The sequence below is a fragment of the Staurois parvus genome, unplaced genomic scaffold (assembly GCF_062004578.1).
Source record: "Staurois parvus isolate SC_StPar_1 unplaced genomic scaffold, SC_StPar_1.0 ptg002173l, whole genome shotgun sequence".
Taxonomy (NCBI): domain Eukaryota; kingdom Metazoa; phylum Chordata; class Amphibia; order Anura; family Ranidae; genus Staurois; species Staurois parvus.
Genome location: NW_028319969.1, coordinates 11,937 through 34,546, shown reverse-complemented (window position 1 = coordinate 34,546; position 22,610 = coordinate 11,937). Strand labels below are relative to the sequence as shown.

General features: G+C 48.3%; 1 protein-coding gene across 1 annotated transcript in view; it reads right to left on the bottom strand.

Moving 5' to 3' along the window:
- The window catches only part of LOC149432295 (hemicentin-1-like), a 64,006-nt gene extending 54,494 nt beyond the window's left edge, over nucleotides 1-9,512 (bottom strand). The window contains exon 1 of the mRNA XM_089665278.1: nucleotides 9,356-9,512. Coding sequence (XP_089521404.1) covers nucleotides 9,356-9,407 — 52 coding nt within the window. The 5' untranslated portion in view covers nucleotides 9,408-9,512. The remainder of the gene's footprint in view (nucleotides 1-9,355) is intronic.
- Between the last annotated feature and the right edge of the window lie 13,098 nt (nucleotides 9,513-22,610).

Here is a 22,610-nt window from a genome sequence, read left to right as displayed (position 1 = left end):
TAAATAAAGTTATTTGTACCAAAAAAAACGGAGGAAGGAAATATTGTTCCACCTCTATCAGATCACAGACAGTCTGTGCTCCTGCAGCTTCTACAGTCTATGTAACATGCTGACCTTCATGGATTGTCCTCCTAAACCTCCACTACCTTCAGGTGCTTGTAAAAACTAGTCATGTCCATCCTTTCTCTCCTGTCCTCGAGACTGTACATAATTAAGCTACTATGATGGTACTGAAAAGGTTTTCAAATGGGAGCGCATGCGCACAGATGATCTGAATGGCTGCACTCTAGCCCAGCTCTGCACATCCGGGGCATTTATGGCAATCTCCTGAGCTGTAAATATTCACGAATTTTCCTCTGCGTTTCCGAGGTGGTGAGATCCTCCTTGTAACATGGGGCAGCCAGGCAAAACGAAAGTAAAGCTGGTTTCTACCCTGAAACCTCATCCCAGGACTGCAGCCAAGATGACAGCACAGAGCTCTCCGAAGGACGAGAACGTGGTCCAATCTATGGAGGACTCTAATAGCTCTCTCGGCAGCCTACAACAGTTTCCCTCTGTCCTTCTCCCACCAGAACCAGACACCTCCTGGCTTGAAAATCAGGTGAATTGTGAAAGACAAGCTTACCACCACTGTGAAGAAACTCTCCTCTGATCTTAGACAAGATATCTGGGCTATGGGCCAGCACACAGTCCTTCTGGAAAATCACATGGACGGTGCCACAATTGTTTTTGATGGCCATTAAAATGTTCTTGAGGAACTGCAGAGAGATCTCAAAGATGCAGAAAATAGATCCCACTGCAGCAACATCAGAATTTGAGGCCTTCCAGAAAAGCATAGCTCACCTCCACAGCTCGATCTTTGCTCTGCTGCAAAAACTGGTCCCTGATGTTCTGGTCAACTGCCTATGGCTGGATCTCGTTCACCGAGCTCTTACTCACAGGCTAGCAAATGGCCCCCAGAGACATGGTTCTACAATTCCATTTCTTCTGAAAGTACTTCAGGCCACGCGGGATGCTCAGGACTTATCTTTCCAAGGGCATACTTACCAAATCTGTGCAGACATTCCACAATCCAAAATTCTCAACAGAAGAGCCATGAAGCCATTGCTTCTGATCCTGCAATCACAACATATCAAGTATCGGTGGGGCTTTCCCTTTAAACTCCAGTTTGACCGCCAAGTTACCCACTGTGAAGCCTACGCAATTATGGATGATAAGAACTGATTCCAATCTCTAGGTCTAGATCTCTCTGCCAATCTGCATTTTTTGTGATTGCTTCCTTCTCAACCACAGTGGACCCCGAGGACAAAATAACCCTTACTGAGTCAGAACAACATGTCCGGACCTGAGGTCACAGGCCCATGAATGCATATACTCTCAGGTCTTCAGGCCCTCCACAGATGGATGAGTATTGTCCTAAGTGCTCTCTTTGAACCCTTTCTCCCTTACTTTTCCAGCCAGTTGTAGGGTAGGTGCAGTGTGGTGTGGTGGCAGTAATGACACTGAGGCCCGGGCTGCAAACACCAACATATCAAAGAACCTGCAGAACAAGTACAACAGCCTGCTGGGGACAACGCCTGTCCAGGAATGCAGGGGAGAGTCAGCAGTTATAGGCCCAAGCTGAAGGTAGCACCTGCCGAGAGAGATGGAGTGCGGAGTGGCCAGTCCAACCCAAGAGGGCGCTTGCAGAAGTGTAGATGTAGGCCATGATCTTTCCCTACTCCTCTGGAACCTCTCCTTACCACTAGTGCTGCCCTGACAGGCGGGTAAGCTCTCCCTTCATTAGCCACTTCACAAAAGAAATTTAGAATTAGGTCGGGGGTTGGGGTAGTATTGGGGATTAGGTCAGCTGTTGGGTTACTATCGGGGATTAGGTAAGGGGTTGCGTTAATATCGGGATTAAGTTAGGGGTTGGGGTAGCATCAGAGATTAGGTCAGGGGTTGGGATAGTATCGGGGTTTAGGTCGGGGGTTGGGATAGTATCGGGGTTTAGGTCGGGGGTTGGGGTAGTATCGGGGATTAGGTCAGGGGTTGGGGTAGTATCGGGGATTAGGTCAGGGGTTGGGTCAGTATCGGGGATTAGGTCAGGGGTTGTGTCAGTATCGGGGATTAGGTCAGGGGTTGGGTCAGTATCGGGGATTAGGTCAGGGGTTGGGTCAGTATCGGGGATTAGGTCAGGGGTTGGGTGACCGGTTATATTGATTACTGGATGAACTCCATCATCAGAGTAAACCCAGAAATTGTAAGATATGTGTGAACTATAAAGTCATCCCCATGGCACACAGCCTCAGTCGCTGAGATGTCACGTCCTCCCCATGGCACACAGCCTCAGTCGCTGAGATGTCACGTCCTCCCCATGGCACACAGCCTCAGTCGCTGAGATGTCACGTCCTCCCCATGGCACACAGCCTCAGTCGCTGAGATGTCACGTCCTCCCCATGGCACACAGCCTCAGTCGCTGAGATGTCACGTCCTCCCCATGGCACGCAGTCCCCAGTCGCTGAGATGTCACGTCCTCCCCATGGCGCACAGTCGCTGAGATGTCACGTCCTCCCCACGGCGCGCAGTCCCCAGTCGCTGAGATGTCACGTTCTCCCCATGGCACGCAGTCCCCAGTCGCTGAGATGTCACGTCCTCCCCATGGCACACAGCCTCAGTCGCTGAGATGTCACGTCCTCCCCATGGCACGCAGTCCCCAGTCGCTGAGATGTCACGTCCTCCCCATGGCGCACAGTCGCTGAGATGTCACGTCCTCCCCATGGCGCGCAGTCCCCATTCGCTGAAATGTCACATCCTCCCCATGGCACGCAGTCCCCAGTCGCTGAGATGTCACGTCCTCCCCATGGCACACAGCCTCAGTCGCTGAGATGTCACGTCCTCCCCATGGCACGCAGTCCCCAGTCACTGAGATGTCACATCCTCCCCATGGCACGCAGTCCCCAGTCGCTGAGATGTCACGTCCTCCCCATGGCACGCAGTCCCCAGTCACTGAGATGTCACATCCTCCCCATGGCGCGCAGTCCCCAGTCGCTGAGATGTCACATCCTCCCCATGGCGCGCAGTCCCCAGTCACTGAGATGTCACATCCTCCCCATGGCGCGCAGTCCCCAGTCGCTGAGATGTCACATCCTCCCCATGGCGCGCAGTCCCCAGACGCTGAGATGTCACATCCTCCCCATGGCACACAGTCCCCAGTCGCAGAGATGTCATGTCCTCCTCAGGAAGCCAAGAAATCCCCCCCTGGTGCTCAGCATCACAATTTTATCAAACGTACTTTAACTTATATTATCCATATATCTGGTTCTAAAGTTCTTTCTGTGATTTTCTCAGGAGGACCCCTAAATGTTCCGTCCCTCGATCTTCATGGAGAAGAGGAAGAGGATGACATCACCATGAAGACTGAGGGATGGAGCATTTAGGGGTCCGTGGAGAAAATCTCGGAAAGAACTTACCAGATATAATGTGAAGGAACTAAGCATTTGCCCCCCCTGCTGATGGTGAATGTTCGCCCCTCACACAGAAATGATCGGTCTAACAATGGAATGTTCGCCCCTCACACAGAAATGATCGGTCTAACAATGGAATGTTCGCCCCTCACACAGAAATGATCGGTCTAACAATGGAATGTTGGCCCCTCACACAGAAATGATCGGTCTAACAATGGAATGTTTGCCTCTCACACAGAAATGATCGGTCTAACAATGGAATGTTCGCCCCTCACACAGAAATGATCGGTCTAACAATGGAATGTTCGCCCCTCACACAGAAATGATCGGTCTAACAATGGAATGTTCGGTGTAACACTGAGAGACAGAATACAACAACAAATTCAGCAGAAATGCGTCTTACAAATGATGACGGATCTGCATGTTCATGAGGGAAAGAAGGATTTGATCCCCTATCATTCAGCAGGATTTCTGGCTCCCAGGTGTCTCTCATACAGGTAACAAGCTGAGATTAGAAGCAGTCTCTTAAAGGGAGTGCTGCTAATCTCATTGTGTTACCTGTATAACAGACACCTGTCCACAGGAGCCATCAAACCATCAGATTCCAAACTCTCCACCATGGCAAAGACCAAAGAGCTGTCCAAGGATGTCAGGGACAAGATGGTAGACCTACACAAGGCTGGACTGGGCTACCAAACTATGGCCAAGCAGCTTGGTGAGAAGGTGACAACAGTTGGTGCAATCATTCACAAATGGAAGAAACACAAAACAAGTGTCAGTCTCCCTAGGTCTGGTGCACCATGCAAGATCTCCCCTCGTGGAGTGTCAATGATCATGAGAACAGTGAGGAATCATCCCAGAACTACACGTGAGGATCTTGTCAATGATCTCCAGGCAGCTGGGACCACAGTCACCAAGAAAACAATTGGTATCACACTACGCCGACAAGGACTGAAATCCTGCAGTGCCCGCACGGTCCCTCTGCTCAAGAAAGCCCATGTCCAGGCCCGTCTGAAGTCTGCCACTGAACATCTGAATGATGCAGAGGAGGACTGGTGGGAAGTGTTGTGGTCAGAGGAGACCAAAATCCAGCTCTTTGGCATCAACTCAACTCGCCGTGTTTGAAGGAGGAGGAGGAATGCTGCCTATGACCCCAAGAACACCATACCAACTGTGAAACATGGTGGGGGAAACATTCTGCTTTGAGGGGGGGTTTCTGCTAAGGGGACAGGACAACTACACCACATCAAAGGGACGATGGACGGGGCAATGTACCCTCAAATCTTGGGTGAGAACCTTCTTCCCTCAGCCAGGGCATTGATAATGGGTGGTGGATGGGTGTTCCAGCATGACAATGACCCAAAACACACGGCCAAGGCAACAAAGGAGCGGCTCAAGAAGAAGCACATTAAGGTCCTGGAGTGGCCTAGCCAGTCTCCAGACCTTCATCCGATGGAAAATCTGTGGAGGAGCTGAAAGTTCGAGTTGCCAAACGTCAGCCACCAAACCTTAATGACTTGGAGAGGATCTGCCAAGAGGAGTGGGCCAAAATCCCTCCTGAGATGTGTGCGAACCTGGGGGCCAACTCCAGGAAACGTCTGACCTCTGTGATTGCCAACAAGGGATTGGCCACCAAATACTAAGTCATGTTTTGTGAAGGGGATCAAATCCTTCTTTCCCTCATGAACATGCAGATCCGTCATCATTTGTTAGACGCATTTCTGCTGAATTTGTTGTTGTATTCTGTCTCTCAGTGTTACACCGAACATTCCATTGTTAGACCGATCATTTCTGTGTGAGGGGCGAACATTCCATTGTTAGACCGATCGTTTCTGTGCGAGGGGCGAACATTCCATTGTTAGACCGATCATTTCTGTGTGAGGGGCGAACATTCCATTGTTAGACCGATCATTTCTGTGTGAGGGGCGAACATTCCATTGTTAGACCGATCATTTCTGTGTGAGGGGCGAACATTCCATTGTTAGACCGATCATTTCTGTGTGAGGGGCCAACATTCAGCATCAGCCGGGGAGTGAATACACATTTCCTTCACTGCATTGATAATATAAGTTGAAGGACTTTTGATGAGCGGTACATTGGTCGTGTTGGGGGGTCAGGAGCAGAGGGGTACATTGGTTTTGTTGGGGGCTCAGGAGCAGAGGGGTACATTGGTTGTGTTGGGGGGTCAGGAGCAGCGGGGTACATTGGTCGTGTTGGGGGGTCAGGAGAAGCGGGGTACATTGGTCGTGTTGGGGGGTCAGGAGAAGTGGGGTACATTGGTCGTGTTGGGGGGTCAGGAGAAGTGGGGTACATTGGTCGTGTTGGGGGGTCAGGAGCAGAGGGGTACATTGGTTTTGTTGGGGGCTCAGGAGCAGAGGGGTACATTGGTTGTGTTGGGGGGTCAGGAGCAGCGGGGTACATTGGTCGTGTTGGGGGGTCAGGAGAAGCGGGGTACATTGGTCGTGTTGGGGGGTCAGGAGAAGTGGGGTACATTGGTCGTGTTGGGGGGTCAGGAGAAGCGGGATACATTGGTCGTGTTCGGGGGTCAGGAGCAGAGGGGTACATTGGTCGTGTTGGGGGGTCAGGAGCAGCGGAGTACATTGGTCCTGTTGGGGGGTCAGGAGCAGAGGGGTACATTGGTCGTGTTGGGGGGTCAGGAGCAGAGGGGTACATTGGTCGTGTTGGGGGGTCAGGAGCAGCGGGGTACATTGGTCGTGTTGGGGGGTCAGGAGCAGCGGGGTACATTGGTCGTGTTGGGGGGTCAGGAGCAGCGGGGTACATTGGTCGTGTTGGGGGGTCAGGAGAAGCGGGATACATTGGTCGTGTTCGGGGGTCAGGAGCAGAGGGGTACATTGGTCGTGTTGGGGGGGTCAGGAGCAGTGGAGTACATTGGTCCTGTTGGGGGGTCAGGAGCAGAGGGGTACATTGGTCGTGTTGGGGGGTCAGGAGCAGCGGGATACATTGGTCGTGTTGGGGGGTCAGGAGCAGCGGGATACATTGGTCGTGTTGGGGGGTCAGGAGCAGCGGGATACATTGGGTCGTGTTGGGGGGTCAGGAGCAGCGGGGTACATTGGTCGTGTTGGGGGGTCAGGAGCAGCGGGGTACATTGGTCGTGTTGGGGGGTCAGGAGCAGCGGGGTACATTGGTCGTGTTGGGGGGTCAGTGACCTCATCATGTATACCGCATTCCCCCCCCCCCTCAGTATAACAATCCGGGAGGGGGGTTGGGATCAGGCCTGCAATGGATGTGATGACATCATACACACGGAGATCAGATTTTATGTCCCGAAGACTCCAACACAGACATTTCCCTGAAATAATTCCCGGCTCTTCCTGTTTACCAATCACCCCCCCCACCTCTCTACATAAATAATCACCCCCACCTCCCCGCCCCTCTACAATAATAATCACCCCCCCACCTCTCTACATAAATAATCACCCCCACCTCCCCACCTCTCTACATAAATAATCACCCCCACCTCCCCGCCCCTCTACAATAATAATCCCCCCCACCTCCCCGCCCCTCTACAATAATAATCACCCCCAACTCCCCGCCCCTCTACAATAACAATCACCCCCACCTCCCCGCCCCTCTACAATAATCTCCCCCACCTCCCCGCCCCTCTACAATAATAATCACCCCCACCTCCCCCCCCTCTACAATAATAATCCCCCCCACCTCCCCGCCCCTCTACAATAATAATCACCCCCCACCTCCCCGCCCCTCTACAATAATCTCCCCCACCTCCCCGCCCCTCTACAATAATAATCACCCCCACCTCCCCCCCCTCTACAATAATAATCCCCCCCACCTCCCCGCCCCTCTACAATAATAATCACCCCCCACCTCCCCGCCCCTCTACAATAATACACTAAATAAAAAATATATATATCCACCTGCGCTCCACAGACTCCTTATATATAACTAGCTGCTATCATCTACACCCTATACCATGGGACACATAAATTAAATATCAAGATATTGGATGAAGCGCTCTGCTATAATAATGCTAAAAAAACAAAAATTTTATACACAAATGTAAAAGTGACTAATACTTAAATAATATATGTGCTAAAATTATATAAAAAAAATTCCATATAAGACCAGTCTGCCCCCAAATGGCTAAAACTGGTTATACATGTGCACACACAGTAAAAATAGAAAGTGACCAGGTGCTTGGGTACATAAATAGTGTCTTAATAAATACAAAGGTTTTAAAATCACAGTGAAAGGTGCCAAGTGTTTAAATAACAATAAATATACATATAATATAATCATGTGCAAAAAACATGCTATCACTCTTCTGTGAAGAAAATATATATATATTAAAGTGCTTTTGCATTCAGATAGTGCTCAGACCAAAGTGTCACTCCAGTGAATCAATCCTAAATATCCAGAGTGCCTCCTCACCTCCAACATTCGACCCCTAGAGGTCACAAATCATTTATTTAAATGATATTCCAAAAAAGCGACATCAGGATATAACTTGCCCCACGACTCAAAATCTCAATATATACGATGCCTCAGCCATATGTCCATGGACCATGGAAGATTTAAGCACAAAGAGAGATCTCCATAGCGCAATATGTAGTTTTATTATAAAGAAAAGCAGATAGAAAACTCACATGTTCTCAGAAGTGTACAAGCAGTTTCCCCATATCCTATGGGTGTAATAGGAAATCGTGTTTGCCGAAAACCGGAAATACGTCACCGGAAGTGCATCACCGAGCTCCACCCGGAAATGACGTCAATGAGCTCCACGCGTTACACCACTGTCACGTGGCTTCTTCAGGATCCTGAAGAAGCCACGTGACAGTGGTGTAACGCGTGGAGCTCATTGACGTCATTTCCGGGTGGAGCTCGGTGATGCACTTCCGGTGACGTATTTCCGGTTTTCGGCAAACACGATTTCCTATTACACCCATAGGATATGGGGAAACTGCTTGTACACTTCTGAGAACATGTGAGTTTTCTATCTGCTTTTCTTTATAATAAAACTACATATTGCGCTATGGAGATCTCTCTTTGTGCTTAAATCTTCCATGGTCCATGGACATATGGCTGAGGCATCGTATATATTGAGATTTTGAGTCGTGGGGCAAGTTATATCCTGATGTCGCTTTTTTGGAATATCATTTAAATAAATGATTTGTGACCTCTAGGGGTCGAATGTTGGAGGTGAGGAGGCACTCTGGATATTTAGGATTGATTCACTGGAGTGACACTTTGGTCTGAGCACTATCTGAATGCAAAAGCACTTTAATATATATATATTTTCTTCACAGAAGAGTGATAGCATGTTTTTTGCACATGATTATATTATATGTATATTTATTGTTATTTAAACACTTGGCACCTTTCACTGTGATTTTAAAACCTTTGTATTTATTAAGACACTATTTATGTACCCAAGCACCTGGTCACTTTCTATTTTTACTGTGTGTGCACATGTATAACCAGTTTTAGCCATTTGGGGGCAGACTGGTCTTATATGGAATTTTTCCTCTACAATAATAATCACCCCCCACCTCCCCGCCCCTCTACAATAATAATCACCCCCACCTCCCCGCCCCTCTACAATAATAATCACCCCCCACCTCCCCGCCCCTCTACAATAATAATCACCCCCACCTCCCCGCTCCTCTACAATAATAATCCCCCCACCTCCCCGCCCCTCTACAATAATAATCACCCCCACCTCCCCGCCCCTCTACAATAATAATCACCCCCACCTCCCTGCCCCTGTACACTGATAGCACCCCCCCACCTCCCTACACTGATAGCACCCCCCCACCTCCCTACACTGATAGCACCCCCCCACCTCCCTACACTGATAGCACCCCCCCTCCCTGCCCCCCTACACTGATAGCACCCCCACACACAGAGCAGCGCAGTACAAGGAGACTTACCTGCTGGAATAAGAAGTATCAGCAATATGTGGGGAATATTTGGGGGTTCCATCGTCTCTGGAATTCGTGTTCCTAAAAGAACATGGCTGAGGGTTCCGTATCAGGAGAGAAGTTACTTTCATTTCAGGGACATTTCACTTCCGGAGAGGATGATGACCCCCCCACCCGGAGAGCAGACTGAGCACGCCACCTACAGGACAGAGAGAGGAAACACACCCACATACTGACACTGTATATACTGACACTGACACTGTGTATATACCGTATACTGACATTGTGTATATACCGTATACTGACATTGTGTATATACCGTATACTGACACTGTGTATATACCGTATACTGACATTGTGTATATACCGTATACTGACACTGTGTATATACCGTATACCGACACTGTGTATATACCGTATACCGACACTGTGTATATACCGTATACCGACATTGTGTATATACCGTATACCGACACTGTGTATATACCGTATACCGACACTGTGTATATACCGTATACCGACACTGTGTATATACCGTATACTGACACTGTGTATATACCGTATACTGACACTGTGTATATACTGTATACTGACATTGTGTATATACCGTATACTGACACTGTGTATATACCGTATACTGACACTGTGTATATACCGTATACTGACATTGTGTATATACCGTATACTGACATTGTGTATATACCGTATACTGACACTGTGTATATACCGTATACTGACATTGTGTATATACCGTATACTGACACTGTGTATATACCGTATACTGACACTGTGTATATACCGTATACTGACATTGTGTATATACCGTATACTGACACTGTGTATATACCGTATACTGACACTGTGTATATACCGTATACTGACACTGTGTATATACCGTATACCGACACTGTGTATATACCGTATACCGACACTGTGTATATACCGTATACTGACACTGTGTATATACTGTATACCGACACTGTGTATATACTGTATACTGACATTGTGTATATACCGTATACTGACACTGTGTATATACCGTATACTGACATTGTGTATATACCGTATACTGACATTGTGTATATACCGTATACTGACACTGTGTATATACCGTATACTGACATTGTGTATATACCGTATACTGACACTGTGTATATACCGTATACTGACACTGTGTATATACTGTATACTGACACTGTGTATATACTGTATACCGACACTGTGTATATACCGTATACTGACATTGTGTATATACCGTATACCGACACTGTGTATATACCGTATACTGACACTGTGTATATACCGTATACCGACATTGTGTATATACCGTATACTGACATTGTGTATATACCGTATACTGACATTGTGTATATACCGTATACTGACACTGTGTATATACCGTATACTGACACTGTGTATATACTGTATACTGACACTGTGTATATACCGTATACTGACACTGTGTATATACCGTATACTGACATTGTGTATATACCGTATACTGACACTGTGTATATACCGTATACTGACATTGTGTATATACCGTATACTGACATTGTGTATATACCGTATACTGACATTGGGTAATTATTATTATACAGGATTTATGGCGCCAACAGTTTGCTCAGCGCTTTACAATATAACGGGAGACAATACAGCAACAATAAATTTCAATACAAGAGGGATTTGAGGGCCCTGATCTTGGGAGCTTACAATCTAGGAGGGAGGGGCTAGTGGTACAAAAGGTAGTGACTGTGGGGGATGGACTGGTTGGAAGAGTAGAAGATTCCATTATTAGCTGAGGGCAGGAGAGGCTTCCCTGAAGAGATCGGTTTTCAGAGATCGCCTAAAAGTGAGCAGAGTAGGCGATAGTCTGATAGATTGGGGTAGAGATTTCCAGAGGATGGGGGAAGCTCTGGAGAAGTCCTGGAGACAAGCATGGGAGGAGGAGACAAGGGTGCTGCAGAGCAGGAGGTTGTGGGAGGAGCAGAGAGGACGGTTTGGGTGATATTTGGAGACAAGATTGGTGATGTAATTTGGGGCGGAGTTATAAATGGCTTTATATGTTATTGTTAATGTTTTGAATTGTATCCATTGGGCAATGGGAAGCCAGTGGAGGGATTGGCAGAGAGGGGTGGAGGACACTGAATGGAGGCCAGTGGAGGGATTGGCAGAGAAGGGTGGAGCACACTGAATGGAGACCAGTGGAGGGATTGGCAGAGAGGGGTGGAGGTCAGTTGAGGGAATGGCAGAGAGGGGTGGAGGACACTGTGGAGGGATTGGCAGAGAGGGGTGGTGGACACTGAATGGAGGCCAGTGGAGGGATTGGCAGAGAGGGGTGGAAGACACTGAATGGAGGCCAGTGGGAGGGATTGGCAGAGAGGGGTGGAGGACACTGAATGGAGGCCAGTGGAGGGATTGGCAGAGAGGGGTGGAGGACACTGAATGGAGGCCAGTGGAGGGATTGGCAGAGAGGGGTGGAGGACACTGAATGGAGGTCAGTGGAGGGATTGGCAGAGAGGGCTGGCAGATATGGAACAGTTAGTAAGGTGGATGAGTCTGACAGCAGCATTCATGATAGACTGAAGAGAGGTTGGGATGAGTACGGAGTAGTGGCCATTGGTTGGAGTGAGTACGGAGTAGTGGCCATTGGTTGGGGTGAGTACGGAGTGGTGGCCATTGGTTGGGATGAGTACGGAGTATTGGCCATTGGTTGGGGTGAGTACGGAGTGGTGGCCATTGGTTGGGATGAGTACGGAGTGGTGACCATTGATTGGGATGAGTACGGAGTGGTGGCCATTGGTTGGGATGAGTACGGAGTAGTGGCCATTGGTTGGGATGAGTACGGAGTGGTGGCCACTGGTTGGGATGAGTACGGAGTGGTGACCATCGGTTGGGATGAGTACGGAGTGGTGACCATCGGTTGGGATGAGTACGGAGTGGTGACCATCGGCTGGGATGAGTACGAAGTGGTGACCATTGGTTGGGATGAGTACGGAGTGGTGACCATTGGTTGGGATGAGTACGGAGTGGTGACCATTGGTTGGGATGAGTACGAAGTGGTGACCATTGGTTGGGATGAGTACGAAGTGGTGACCATTGGTTGGGATGAGTACGAAGTACTGACCATTGGTTGGGATGAGTACGGAGTGGTGGCCATTGGTTGGGATGAGTACAGAGTGGTGACCATTGGTTGGGATGAGTACGAAGTGGTGACCATTGGTTGGGATGAGTACGGAGTAGTGGCCATTGGTTGGGATGAGTACGGAGTAGTGGCCATTGGTTTGGATGAGTATGGAGTAGTGGCCATTGGTTGGGATGAGTATGGAGTAGTGGCCATTGGTTGGGAGGAGTACGGAGTAGTGGCCATTGGTTTGGATGAGTACGGAGTAGTGGCCATTGGTTGGGATGAGTACGGAGTAGTGGCCATTGGTTGGGATGAGTATGGAGTAGTGGCCATTGGTTGGGATGAGTATGGAGTAGTGGCCATTGGTTGAGATGAGTACGGAGTAGTGGCCATTGGTTAGGATGAGTACGGAGTAGTGGCCATTGGTTGGGAGGAGTATGGAGTAGTGGCCATTGGTTGAGATGAGTATGGAGTAGTGGCCATTGGTTGGGATGAGTATGGAGTAGTGGCCATTGGTTGAGATGAGTACGGAGTAGTGGCCATTGGTTGGGAGGAGTACGGAGTAGTGGCCATTGGTTGGGAGGAGTATGGAGTAGTGGTCATTGGTTTTAGCAGTTAGTAGATCATTAGTGAGGTTTAGTAGGGAGGTGTCAGTGGAGTGGAGTGAGCGAAAGCCAGACTGTAAAGGGTGAAGAAGGTTGTTGTCGGTGAGGGAGGAGCTCAGGCGATTGTAGACTAAGCGTTCTAGGAGATTAGAGGTAAATGGCAGCAGGGAGATGGATGTTAAGTTGTTCAGGTTGGTGGTGTCCAGGGAGGGCTTGTTAAGTATGGGAGTGATGTGCGCATGCTTTAGAGGGGAGGGGAAGGCACCAGTAGAGAGGGAAAGATTGAAGATGTGAGTGAGGGAGCATAGGATGGAAGAAGAGGGTGACCGTAGTAGTTGTGAGGGGACAGGATACAGGGGGCAGGTGGTGAGACGGGCTTCTGAGAAAACCTTAGTGACCTCTTCGGTAGTAGAAGGTCAGAAGAGGAAAGTGTTGAGGGAGGTTCAGTATAAGGTATGCTAAGTGGGATGGATGTCTGTGCAGTGGAGATGTCCCTACGAATTGCGTCAATCTTGTTTTTGAAATGATTTACAATCTCTAAGCAGTGAGTGAGGTACTGGGTGGAGGTGGAGGTGGTGGAGAAAGTAGAGAGTTAAAAGTAGAGAAAAGATGAGGACTGGATGACAAGTTATTGATGAAAGGGACAACGTTGGCTTGTTTGGCAGCATGAAGGGAGGAATTGTATGTTAAGAAAGCAGATTTATATCGGGTGAATGCTTGCTGGGATTTGGTTTTACGCCACAATCGCTCCAGTGCACGACTATGTCTCCTAAGATGTCCAGTGTGGTCAGTCTGCCAAGGTTGTAATGGTTGGGGCTGATGCTTCATGTTGTTAGAGGAGCAAGTGAGTCCAGTGTGGATGACAGTGAACTGTTGTAGACAGCAGTGGCCAGGTCAGGGCAGGACAGGGGAGAGATTCTGTCAGAGGCGGTCAGTTGCAGAGTGGAAAGGAGCCGGGTTCAAGTTGTGAAGGTTTCTGCGGGTAATTGTTGGCTGCTTGGAGGGATAGGTGTTTGAAGACAAGGAGACTGTGAAGGTGATGAGATTGTGATCAGAGAGAGGAAAGGCGGTGCTTGTGAGGTTGTAGGGAGTGCAAAGATGGGAGAAAACAAGGTCTAATGTATTCCCATCAGAGTGAGCGGAGGACGGCGTCCGTCAGAGTGAGCGGAGGACGGCGTCCGTCAGAGTGAGCGGAGGACGGCGTCCGTCAGAGTGAGCGGAGGACGGCGTCCGTCAGAGTGAGCGGAGGACGGCGTCCGTCAGAGTGAGTGGAGGACGGCGTCCGTCAGAGTGAGCGGAGGACGGCGTCCGTCAGAGTGAGTGGAGGACGGCGTCCATCAGAGTGAGTGGAGGGCGGTGTCCATTGTGTTAGGACAAAAGATGAGGTTATGTTGAAGAGTTGGGATGTAGCCGGGTTGTTGACATTAATGGGGATGGTAAAATCTCTGAGAATGATAGCGGGTAGTTCAGAGGAGAGAAAGTAGGGTAGCCAGGCGGAGAAATCATCAAGAAAGCGGGACACGGGTCCAGGATTCCGATAGATCACTGCAATCCTCAGAGAAATAGGAGAAAACAGCCGGATGCAGTGAGTCTGGAAAGAAGAGAAGGATAGAGATGGAGGGTTATGGAGGACTTGAAAGGTGCTGAGTGGGGAAAGAAGCAAACCAACCCCTCCTCCTTTCTGACCACTGGGCCTGGGTGAGTGGGTCCAGAGGAGGCCTCCATAGGAAAGTGCTGCGGGGGAAGCAGAATCTTCTGCTTGGAGCCAGGTTTATCTAATTGCTAGTAGGTTAAGGGAGCGGGAGACAAAAAGGTCATGGACAGAGGTGAGCTTATTATAGACAGAGCGGGCATTCCAGAGCTCACATGAAAAAGGGAGCGCGGTTTTTGGGAGCATGGGGACTGATATTAAATTGAGCGGATTGCGGCTATTCCTGGACGAAAGAGGGTGCCTGGTGTGGGGGTGAGATACTGGAGGACCAGGGTTTGGGGAGATATCCCCAGAGGTTAGGAGGAGGGTTCCTGGTGTGGGGGTGAGACACTGGAGGACCAGGGTTTAGAGAGATATCCCCAAAGGTTAGGAGAAGGAGGGTGCCTGGTGTGGGGGTGAGACACTGGAGGACCAGGGTATGGGGAGATATCCCCAGAGGTTAGGAGAAGGAGGGTGCCTGGTGTGGGGGTGAGACACTGGAGGACCAGGGTATGGGGAGATATCCCCAGAGGTTAGGAGGAGGATACTTGGTGTGGGGTTGAGATACTGGAAGACCAGGGTTTGGGGAGATATCCAGAGGTTAGGAGGAGGGTGCCTGATGTGGGGGTGAGATACTGGAGGACCAGGGTTTGGGGAGATATCCACAGAGGTTACGAGGAGGGTGCCTGGTGTGGGGGTGAGATACTGGAAGACCAGGGTTTGGGGAGATATCCCCAGAGGTTAGGAGGTGGGTGCCTGGTGTGGGGGTGAGATACTGGAAGACCAGGGATTGGGGAGATATCCCCAGAGGTTAGGAGGAGGGTGTCTGGTGTGGGGGTGAGATACTGGAGGACCAGGGTTTGAGGAGATATCCACAGAGGTTAGGAGAAGGAGGGTGCCTGGTGTGGAGGTGAGATACTGGAGGACCAGGGTTTGGGGAGATATCCATAGAAGTTAGGCGAAGGAGGTGCCTGGTGTGAGGGTGAGATACTGGAGGACCAGGGTTTGGGGAGATATCCCCAGAGGTTAGAAGAAGGGTGAATGGTACGGGGGTGAGATACTGGAGGAACAGGGTTTGGGAAGATATCCCCAGAGGTTAGGAGAAGAAGGGTGCATGGTACGGGGGTGAGATACTGGAGGACCAGGGTTTGGGGAGATATCCCCAGAGGTTAGGAGAAGAAGGGTGCATGGTACGGGGGTGAGATACTGGAGGACCAGGGTTTGGGAAGATATCCCCAGAGGTTAGGAGAAGAAGGGTGCATGGTACGGGGGTGAGATACTGGAGGACCAGGGTTTGGGGAGATATCCCCAGAGGTTAGGAGAAGGAGGGTGAGGGAAGTAAGATGGGAGCGGGATGTAGATGGGTGCACATGCCTTCCTGTCCTGGTGTTTGGGTCAGCAGGTGAGGGAAGTATCAGCAGGAGGTGAGGAGAGCAGTAGTAAGGAGATGGTAGATGTGAGGGGGAGATGTAGATTTGGGGTGGAGCAGAGGGGTAAAGAGATGAGATTTTGAGAACAGAGGATAGTAATATGAAGAGGAGGAGTAGAGGGGACATATTACCCCCGTCACACCTGAGGGTAAAACAAATCTAAATGCCTAAGCACAATTCTGCAACGTTGACTCGTGATAGTAAAACCGTCCGTATCATCACAGCTACTTCGTACATCCAGGTGGATTATACTGAGATTTTTTCAGGACAAATTGGGCTTCATTTGGTGGTGAATGGTAATGGATATTTCCTGATTTTTTTTTTATTATCAAAGTAAACATGGCCCAAAATAGTAAAAAAAAAAATCATTTTTTTTAAATTTAGCTGTGTGTTTCTGGTTACAACCATAACCGACCACCAAAGAACAACCCAAAATAAATTCTCCAGCTCTTGACGATCGCAGCGATACCATATATGTTATTTGTTGTTTGTACCCGGAGTACCACCGAGAAACAATAGGGTGCATTATGTTTTTGTCTTTTTTTTTTTTACCTAAAACACTGACATTAACACTAATTGACACCAATTTTTTTTTTTTAAATCCTGACTTTTGACCTTGGCCTTAACACTAACCCTGACACTGAACTAGATCAAACCTTCATCTAGGTATTTTTCTTTATTTTTTTTCTTGAATTTTTAAATATTTATTTATCTTTTTTTTTACAAATATTTTTTTCTCTCTATGCCAGGAGTTCGAGAGATACAATGTATAATGGAATGTATATAATGATACAATGTATAATAGGATGTATATAATGATACAATGTATAATGGAATGTATATAATGATACAATGTATAATAGGATGTATATAATGATACAATCTATAATGGAATGTATATAATGATACAATGTATAATGGAATGTATATAATGATACAATGTATAATAGGATGTATATAATGATACAATGTATAATGGAATGTATATACTGATACAATGTATAACGGGATGTATATAATGATACAATGTATAACGGGATGTATATAATGATACAATGTATAACGGGATGTATATAATGATACAATGTATAACGGGATGTATATAATGATACAATGTATAATGGATTGTATATAATGATACAATGTATAATAGAATGTATATAATTATACAATGTATAATGAGATGTATATAATGATACAATATAATAGGATGTATATAATGATACAATGTATAATGAGATGTATATAATGATACAATGTATAATGGAATGTATATAATGATACAATGTATCTCTCTTCTCCATTCATAGAGAGAAAAAAAACAAGGGGGCCGGGCTGCACAATGACTGATCACTGTGATAGCCAATCAGAGGCTTTTACAGCAATCACGTGACCCGGAATCGGGAGTCCCGGGTCCCGATCTTTAGAATGGGACCCGGTGCTCTCAGTGACACTGCGGTCTCAGTGCTGGGAGCGCGCCGAGCGTGAGGCCGCATATTTGTGTGACTTTGGCGGGAAGGGGTTAAAGGTACATGGAGTGGGACTCAGACTTGTAGGAGATGTTTTCCGGAGGGGGGGGGGGGGTTGCAGTCCATCCAGAGTGCAGTAGAGCTCGTTGTTGTATCTTCTTGCTGCTCGAGTTATCCTGCTTTAGTTACACTGCTGATTCACACTCCAGAATCAAACACACTCACGCAGAAAGCTGCACCCCCGTCTGTGACTGTTTCTTTCCTTTCATCCATGAGTGGAAGGAAAGAAAATCTCTCGATTCCCTCATCTACACAGTCAGTGATGATGGGGGAATACCTCCTGCAGTGCTGTAGTGTTCCCCCAGCAGAACACAATGATTAATGTTTCTTGCTATAGCCGCCGGCACTGATCGTTCCAGAAAAAACAGACAAGCTGGTTGTACACAAGACGATTGATAGACTGACTTGTGTACAACCACGGTGCCCATACATGGATCCAGTAGTGTATTTAGGTTTTTTGCCTAAATTGCCCACCCCTGCCTCCCCCACGAAGAGAGCTTGACACTTACTAACACCCCCCCTCAGAGACTGACATTGACCAACACCCCTGTCCCCCCCACCCAAGAAAGCCATTGACTAGTATCGCTCCCCCTACACTCCCCCCCCATCACCGGCAAGAGAGAAAGACACTCACTTTCACAGCTCCAGAAATCCCAAGAACGAGAGTCGGGCTCTACATACACCATCAAGCAGTCTGCAGTCTCTCTCGGTTCCCACCTGGTCCCTATGCCATGTGTGCCCCTTCTTCCATCTCTTCTTCCAGGGGGCAGCGCTACCTCCCCTGAAATATGGCACCCTAGGCAAATGCCTTATGGTGTATACATCGCTGCATGGATCAAATTTCAGCTGGTCCCTGCAAAACCAGACAAATCTCAATCCATGTATGGCCGGCTTAGGTCAGCAGTAAGTATTGGGTGCATTGTTGTCTATGGGTACATGCACACAGCTGCACTTTGTGACTTGTTTTCTTTCAATGGAGAACTGTGAAAACGGCCTTAATTGCAGCACTGGATGCTATTGGAGGATATTCCACCTAAGGGTTCTTTCACATGAATGTTCAGATCGAGTCCGTCCCGTGTGAAAGAGCCTTAAGATTACGTGGGTCCATGTAGGGTTAGGTGAAATGTGTTCCCCAATAATCAGAAGGAGCTATTGGAGGATATTCCACCTAAGGGTTCTTTCACATGAATGTTCAGATCGAGTCCGTCCCGTGTGAAAGAGCCTTAAGATTACGAGGGCCGTGTAGGGTTAGGTGAAATGTGTTCCCCAATAATCAGAAGGAGCTATTGGAGGATATTCCATCTAAGGGTTCTTTCACATGAATGTTCCGATCGAGTTTGCCCCGTGTGGAGAGCCTTAAGATTACGTGGGTCCATGTAGGCTTAGGTGGAATGTGTTCCCCAAGAATGAGGAGGAGCTATTGGAGGACATTCCACCAGAGGGTTCTTTTACATGAATGTTCCAATCGAGTCTGCCCCGTGTGGAGAACCTTAAGATTACATGGGTCTATGTAGGCTTAGGTGGAATGTGTTCCCTGAGAATGAGGAGGAACTATTGGAGGATATTCCACCTGAGGGTTCTTTCACATGAACGTCCCGTGTGCAGAGCCTTAAGATTACGTGGGTCTATGTAGGCTTAGGTGGAATGTGTTCCCCAAGAATGAGAAGCTATTGGAGGACATTCCACCAGAGGGTTCTTTTACATGAATGTTCCAATCGAGTCTGCCCCGTGTGGAGAGCCTTAAGATTACATGGGCCATGTAGGCTTAGGTGGAATGTGTTCCCTAAGAATGAGGAGGAGCTATTGGAGGATATTCCACCTGAGGGTTCTTTCACATGAACGTCTCGTGTGGAGAGCCTTAAGATTACGTGGGCCATGTAGGCTTAGATGGAATGTGTTCCCCAAGAATGAGAAGCTATTGGAGGACATTCCACCTGAGGGTTCTTTCACATGAACATTCTGATCGGGTCCGTCCCGTGTGGAGAACCTTAAGATTACATGGGTCCATGTAGGCTTAGATGGAATGCGTTTAGGTGGAATGTGTTCCCCCGAGAATGAAAAGGAGCTATTGAAGGATATTCCACCTGAGGGTTCTTTTTCATGAATGGTACGATCGGGTCCTTCCCGTGTGAAAGAGCCCTAAGATTACATGGGTCTATGTAGGCTTAGATGGAATGTGTGCCCCAAGAATGAGGAGAAGCTATTAGAAGACATTCCACCTGAGGGTTCTTTCACATGAACTTTCTGATCGGGTCCATCCCGTGTGGAGAGCCCTAAGATTATATGGGTCCCTGTAGGCTTAGATGGAATGTGTGCCCTAAGAATGAGGAGGAGCTATTGGAGGATGAAGAATGATTTTGTGTGTATATGGGAGGTCTTTAAGGAACATTCAATGGCGCTGTGGCGCCACTTTTCTGGCAGGAATCCCTCTTGGTAATGTATTGTGCCAAATTCATGAAGCATCCACCGCGCTTTAGGTTCTGACAGAGACTCGTCCACCAAACTCAGGGAGTTCTAAAATGCGCCGTTTTGATATTGTGGTGCGTTGAATTCACCAAAGCCAAAAGTAAAATACTGACAGATCATATTTTACGAAAGTGGAGCTACTGAAGACCAGCTCTCTTTTGGTGTGCAGACAGAGAAACGGGAACAGACAGATTTTTCCAAAGTGTCACCCATGTGTTCTAGAGGTGATGGAGAACGAGCCAAATTCCAAGGCAAGTCTTAGACGGGTCCACGAATGTGGCGCATTCTTCACTTCTAGAACACGAGGGACACTTTCACAAAATCTGACTGTTCCAGTCTTTATGAATTCCAGGGAATACGTTTTTTTTTCCTCTGCCAGCCAGGCGCTTCATATAAACATCAGTAAATGATTACATCCGTGTAGAAGAGGCCCTAAATGTGGGAAATCACAGGCTGAGAGATGGTGGAATCCAGTTTCCCGATGGGGGAACATTTAAAAGGTGGATAAGGAGGGACTTTTTGTGTCTGTTCCCGGCTCAAGAGGTGAAGATCTTTGCTGGGTCCTCCATCACCTCCCCCCCCTTTCCCAGGTAAGTTTCTTAGTAATTTCACTGACCCTCAGAGCAGGACCAGATGTGGAGGAGGGGCCCTCAGTTGCCTTGTGTGTCCACAGAGGTGGGGAATTTGTGGGAACATTTTGTGAGGAATGGATGGTATCTTCTGTTATCCGGATATGATCTCAGAGTCAGAATATTGGAATCTGGAGGAAGAGTGATGAGAGAAGTCCGGTAGAACATCTCTGTTCCAGTGTGAAGGAGGCTGAGAACATGTCCCGCGGTGATACTAAAAGATCGTAGACTGTAGATAACGAGTGGCCCGGTATTCTGGTGTCAGAGCAGCAACATTCTTAAGGCGTCTGGTGCAGGGGTGTACCGCCATGTTTATAAAGAGGGCTCAGAAATGTGTTGTCTCCCGGCATCCAGTGGGGTTTCCACCATCAACTATCTGAAGGAGCGTTCATCACATATATCATTTGTAACTCTAAGGCTGGATTAGTAGGGAATCTCAGGTTGAGTTTTTGAACTCTGTGACCAATAACAGATTTTTCCATTCCTCTCGATACGAGGATGGAAATGGACTCTCTCCAATCCCTTGTCATTCAGAGGATTGGCCAGTCTGGACATTCCTCCCTCCAATGGCAATACTGACGTATCAATCATGGAAGGTATGATGAATGCAAACATAGAAATCCTCCACAAACAGAACATTGCCCATAGTAAAGAAATTGGAGCAGCAATGGGGAACTTAGTAGTCAAATAAACAGGAAGGGAAAGTACGCTGTGCAAGAAACATGGACATGAGTGGAGGACTCAACCAGATCTCAAGAAAGAGAAGGCTATTATGGGGTATATCAATCACTGCAAGACTCACTCCATGAGAACCTGAATGTGAATGAGCAAAACCAAAATTGTAATTTCATGTCTGCAGGCCCACAGACCAAGAGTTTGGAGAGGAACACCCTGGTGTTTAATGGAGAAGCGTCATCTCTTGGGGGCGCCCCCAGGCTTCTATGACCAGAATGAAGGACCTTTCATAGTCCTACAGATAACTGCTGTTGAGAAAGTCTCCTAAGAAATTATAAAGGACTTCCCAACGCTGCAATACAAAACATCTCCCCATATGACCCCTCCAATGAGGTTCTCTGCTGCACCCCCACCCATCCCTCCCTCTGGCTCCCCAACGCTGCAATACAAGACATCTCCCCATATGGCCCCTCCAATGAGGTTCTCTGCTGCACCCCCACCCCTCCCTCTGGCTCCCCAATTCTGCAATACAAGACATCTCCCCATATGATCCCTCCAATGTGTTTCTCTGCTGCACCCCCACCCATTTCTCTCTCTGGCTACCCAGAGCTGCAATACAAGACATCTCCCCATATGATCCCTCCAATGAGGTTCTCTGCTGCACCCCCACCCATCCCTCCCTCTGGCTCCCCAACGCTGCAATACAAGACATCTCCCCATATGATCCCTTCAATGAGGCTCTCTGCTGTACCACGACCCATCCCTCCCTCTGGCTCCCCAACACTGCAATACAAGACATCTTCCCATATGACCCCTCCAATAAGGTTCTCTGCTGCACCCCCACCCCTCCCTCTGGCTCCCCAACACTGCAATACATCTCCCCATATGATCCCTCCAATGAGGTTCTCTGCTGCACCCCCACCCATCCCTCCCTGTGACTCCCCAACGCTGCAATACAAGACATCTCCCCATATGAACTCTCCAATGAGGTTCTCTGCTGCACCCCCACCCATCCCTCCAGCTCCCCAACACTGCAATAAAAGACATCTTCCCCAACGAGGTGGATTTGATCGCTCCCTCCCCAGCACTGCAGTAAACACGCCTTGCAGAGCC